This window comes from Malania oleifera, chromosome 1 (genome assembly GCF_029873635.1).
Source record: "Malania oleifera isolate guangnan ecotype guangnan chromosome 1, ASM2987363v1, whole genome shotgun sequence".
NCBI lineage: Eukaryota > Viridiplantae > Streptophyta > Magnoliopsida > Santalales > Ximeniaceae > Malania > Malania oleifera.
Genome location: NC_080417.1, coordinates 6,867,941 through 6,873,394, shown reverse-complemented (window position 1 = coordinate 6,873,394; position 5,454 = coordinate 6,867,941). Strand labels below are relative to the sequence as shown.

Below are 5,454 nucleotides of genomic sequence, written 5' to 3'. Positions count from 1 at the left end.
TTTTAAATATTGCAAAACTAATGCACTAATTATATTTTCTAAAAAATATATATATTTTAATAATTTTAATCAATTTTTTTTTTCTTATAACTCCTTTTTCAAAGTACGTCGAACATTTTAAAAATAATATTAAAAAATTTTCTAAAGCTACTTTAAAAAAGCCAAGAGGGCTTATTGTAAAGTACAAATATAAAAATAAATCAAAATTTTAAATAAATAAAACAGAGCCTCTCGAATCCACTGCTCCGGTTCACAGTAACCATAGTCTTCCACTCGTCCTTCTCTCCTCACCGTTTCCCTTCCTATAAATTCCACTCCCCATCCTCTTCTTCTCTGTGCCATTCTCACTCGTTGCGACTAATTGAACAGCAAAAATGTCCAAACTCACCAACATCTTCATGATTGCCCTTCTCCTCTGTTTCGCAATAACCCACGGGGGCCGTCCTCTGCCGTCTGATTCTCAGGCCAAAACCCAATCTGGGGTGAGTTGAATTTTCATCTCACAAACATTTCTGCATTGAAAGGAGATTTCGGTAAATGGGTTTCTCAATTTGATTAATGGGTTTCGCTTTGATTTGTATTAGGATGTTGATACAGAGCAAGTTGAGGTTTTCGAAAGCTGTGAAGGAGTTACAGAGGAAGAGTGCCTGAAGAGAAGAACTCTCGTCGCTCATCTCGACTACATCTACACCCAGGGCAACAAGAAGTATCAGAAGAAAGAGAAACCGTGATGAATTTTATTTCACATCTCCTTCTTAATCATATCTCCATATTTATATATATTATACCTATCAATTAGTACAAGCGTCCTGGTTTGGTTGCCCTTTGATCCTCTGTTCCATCTTTAATTTTTCTGAACGCTTATGGTTTAGGATAAGATTCGGTGCGAGATTGAAGCATATATAATTGGCTTCTGTAAAAATCATTTGAGAAAACTTTCAAATAGAAACAGTAGTTTTTTATTTGATTCATGGATTTTCGTTTTGTTTCTAGAACGCGAAGCACGGAAACAGAGGAAGCAACGATTATACGCGTCAGCTAATTAATTACTCTGTTTCCGCTGTGCATGTGATTTGTCAGATTTCAAATATGGAGGACAAGGGAAAATGCTGACCATAGACCGTCATTATGACAGGGTCCATATATTAAACACTAAGGCTCCATGTCCGCCAGCTCAAAAGATATTTTAAAAACAATTAAAAATTTATATTTTCATTTTAATTATCAATAAAAATTAAAAATAAATAAAAATTTATGAATAAAAGTTTAATTCTAAAAAATTATTAATATTCAAATTTTAGTTTCTATAAGAGAAAATGATTTTTTTTTCTCAACTAAAATTATTGATTCACACAAATCTTAAATATGATCCTCAAGGAAAAATGGGTTATGATCTTATTATAGTTCAACTTTATTAGTTACTTAGAAATTAATGGATTGTTTATTCGTAAAAAATATTTTTTATTTTTTATTTTAATTTTTCAAAATTTTTTTAAAAAAACTTAGTTATTTTTTTATTTTTACAATATTTTGTATGAAATAAATATATAATAATAAATAGCTTTGTCGATAATTGTTTGTGAAGCTTGTTGTTTTTTTCATTTTTATTTTTTAAAATAATTACAAAAATATTACCTTATTTTTTAATATTTTAAATTTTTATAGAAAATTTTAAAAAATATTTTTTCATTATTTTTTAAAATTTTGAACTCTCACTTTGTATATGGAAGCATGTAATTTAAATTTTGCGCTTTAATTCATGTGGATTGTATATAGAGTTTCTTACAAATTCACACAAATTTAAATTTGACTTCTAAAACCCATGAATCTAAGATTCTAAACATTATCTTATATCAAATTTAAAAAATTGAAAATCAAGTCTTCTATTTTTATGATTATTTTGAAATATAAAAATAAAAAATAAAAATTTATTGAATTGAGTTTTTGACGAAATTTTTTTTCAATATAGAAAAGCAGTGTCTTCTAATGCCGTTGCCTAACAATGATTCTCGAGATCAATATGTCAATTTTCACTCATCCTCTCGTCGCTTCCAATTAAGTGTAAATTCATCCACCACTTTTATGTACTATCATCTAACCTTAACTTATAAGTAAAATATAATAAAAAATATGAAATTATTGGGAGGGAAGCAGATGAGGGCCGGCGATGCATCTCGGTCGGATGTGGAACGGTGATAAGCTGGTCCACTGATCGACTCAAGATGTGGACCGATGCGGATTGTGGCAGCATCCTAAGTCTAAACTGTTGATATGCTTGTGGAGATGTCGTTACTGTGATCATGGTGGATTAAAATAAAATAAAATAAAATAAAAATCGTTCTTGAACTTTACTCTCTAGTCATCTATATCGAACCGCTTTAACTACATACACCTGTATACATAGCATAATTCAAAGTCAGTATAAAGAAAGTTTGGATTAATCATACAATTTGGGCTAATTAGGCTTTTGAGGCCAACTATGGGCCTTTGTTTGCCTAAAGCCCAAATCAGAGCAACTCTCTAACTGCATCAAACAGCTTAACCTAACCCATTCGTGCCCTTCCCTTGGGCTTGGCTCAAAGTCCAAGCCAGGTCAAAATTAGTCCCTTGGGTCAAAATTAATCCCAATCCTCCTAACTCCTCCTCTTTCCCTCCCTCCAAACAAGCATAGCTCTGGCCAACTAGCAAACCCTTTATGGCCCAAAAACTAAAGAAAATTTTTTTAAAAAATAAATGAAAAAAATAGGAGCTTCTCTCCTAATCTAGTAATATGCAATGACTAGGAATTCATTTTCAATTTTTTCCGGTATTCTTCAATTGATTCTAAAATGGAATGAAAAGTATTAATTTTTTATTAAAAATTCTTGATACATAATATTTAACTTTTTTTTTTTTTTTTATAATAGTGATTTTTATTAATTTTAATATTATTTTTATTGTTGTTATTATTATTATTTTGATAGAAATAAATATTATTATTAGTTGTTATTATTGTTATTATAATTATTATTAGTTGTTATTATTTTTATAATAATAAAAAATAATTAGTATTATTATTTTTTGTTTTTGTTTTCTTATTTTTATTATTATTTTAATTATAGTGATTATTGTAAGTGTAATTAATCATTTTTACTATTGTCATTTCTATTTTTTATTATTTTATGATAATTATTATCCTTAAAATAATAATTGTTGTTATTTTTTCCTTTATTTATTATTATTGCACATTTTTTTATTATTATTTACAATAATAAATATTATGTTCATTGTTGTTATTATTAGTTATTATTATTTTTAATTATTATTTTAATAGTAAAAAAAATATTCTTATTAGTTGTTATTATTGTTATTGTAATTATTATTAGTTGTTATTGTTTTTATATAATAACAATAATTAGTATTAGTATTATTATTAGTTGTTTTTTTATTACTATTATTATTTATTATTTTCATTATAGTGATTATCATTAGTGTAATTATTATTATTTTTTATTGTTCTTTATTATTTTACTATTTTTTAATAATTATTATCCTTAAAATCATAATTCTTTTTTATTTATTTATTTATTATCAATGCTCTTGTTTTTATTATTATTTTACAATAATAAATATTATTTTATTATAATTATTTTTATTATTTTCATAATAAATGCTCTCCTGAAAATAATTATTATTCTTTTGGCCTTTTATATTATATAAAATAATAAATATTAATTAATATTATTACAATTATTGTTAGTTGTTATTATTTTAATTGTAATAGTAGTACTAATTGGTATAATTAGCATTTTTTTTTTGTTTTTATAATTTTTTATTATAAAATAAATCTGATTCTATGGAATGAAAATCGATTCCAGGTTATCTGGACTCAAATCGTCATTCCCTCATTCACAAGAAATTGTATTCCAGTCGGAATACGATTTTGTCCTTGATTCTGCAAACCAAATGTAGGAATGCAATTTCATTCCTGAAATTTGATTCCATTTTCGGTCTGATTCCACAAACCAAACATGGGTAATAGTAATCTCGAGTTTGTTGTGTGACTAGGTAAGTGCTATAGAACCAATTTAAAACTAGGTTGAATGCATGTTTGGTGAATGCAATTTGGTGAGTATGAGGTAAATTGCATGATTGGTGAGTACATTTCAATCAGTGTTAGGGGCTAAATGCATGTTTGAGTATTCCTAGTAGTGCTCATGACTTGAAATTGAAGTATTTTAAAGTGGAAAGAATTGGTCGATTTCAGGAAGGAGACTAGGTATTTGTTTGAAATTGATTTGAGCACTACAATGTTTTTAGCATCATATTGGAATGATTATGAGATTGTTTGAATGATTAGCACGCATTTAGCTGAATATCTTGACCTCTATATCGTTTCAAACCTAGCTAGCATATCTAACGTAATTAATCCATAAACCTTTGATGACCATAATCAACATACCCAAATGCCTGGCCAACTAAACCTAAAAATCCAAGCCCATCTAACCTGAATATCCATGTCAAACTATACCTAAACCCAATCAAACCAACTCAAACTCGAGTCAAGTATACTCATTTACCTTAGTCAAACATGTTGTGTTTTGTGGCTCATATATTTAATTGGATGGCATACACAAGGAGAAAAAACATAGCAAAATCAACATGTTGGGGGAAACTGTCAATGGTTTGCTCATACCGTTGACGATTTGGCTGAAATTTCAGCATGCATGCTCTAAGTATTTTTCTGTTGAAGGAACTATTAGCTTTGGTGTATTCCCAAGAGGGGGGGTGAATTGGAGATTTAAAAATTTATCCTTAGGTTAACTAATCTAACAGCAGTATTACACAACCTAGGGTCTGTCTATGCAATCATAAATAAAACATACATGTGTTATAATATAAAGTGCAGAAAAAAAATAAATAGCACACACGATATGTTATCGAGGTTTGGCCAAAGTGCATACGTCTCCGCCTTGGCTCACCAGCACAAGGATTCCACTAATGCTCACTTAACGGGTGGAGCGGCATTGGTTACAATCAGGTCAATTAGCGGGGCTAACCTCAACCTACAACTTACTAGGATAGTGTACCTAACTTTCCTAACCGGGTCTAAGTCAATCCGGGACTATTCAACAAGGTTAGTCTCCCGTTTTAGGTCCACGCCTGGAATACGACAAATGTAAATTTTTGCGTACACTGAAATGCTCCCTACACAAGCAGATTTGTACCACTAAACAAAATCACAAATCAATGCACACCAAACATGTAAGAACAATAAGCTGAGTGGTGTATATGTGCAATCTACACTCATTACAATGATAATCTCAAATATGCATAAGAGTGTTCAAACAAGCTAATTTTTGAAAGTAAAGTATATCAAATCTCAATATCAGATTAGTATTGCAAAGATGTTAGCAATAATACTCAAACGAACTCAAAAATATTTTCTCAAATTGTATCAAGTACAAGAGTTGT

General features: G+C 28.9%; 1 protein-coding gene across 1 annotated transcript; it reads left to right on the top strand.

Annotated features, from left to right (window-relative positions):
- Positions 1-219: 219 nt before the first annotated feature.
- On the top strand, positions 220-971 carry LOC131147969 (phytosulfokines 3-like). The gene is made up of 2 exons (XM_058097674.1): positions 220-482; positions 585-971. Exons 1-2 carry the CDS (start codon positions 375-377, stop codon positions 729-731), a joined length of 255 nt encoding a protein of 84 aa, XP_057953657.1. The 5' UTR covers positions 220-374; the 3' UTR covers positions 732-971.
- The last annotated feature ends 4,483 nt before the right edge of the window (positions 972-5,454 follow it).

Excerpts from the sequence above, each read along its gene's own strand:
- LOC131147969 (XM_058097674.1), top strand. The coding sequence starts at position 375 with ATGTCCAAACTCACCAACATCTTCATGATTGCCCTTCTCCTCTGTTTC. Across the intron at positions 483-584 it reads AGGCCAAAACCCAATCTGGG|GATGTTGATACAGAGCAAGT; the intron begins GTGAGTTGAATT and ends GATTTGTATTAG.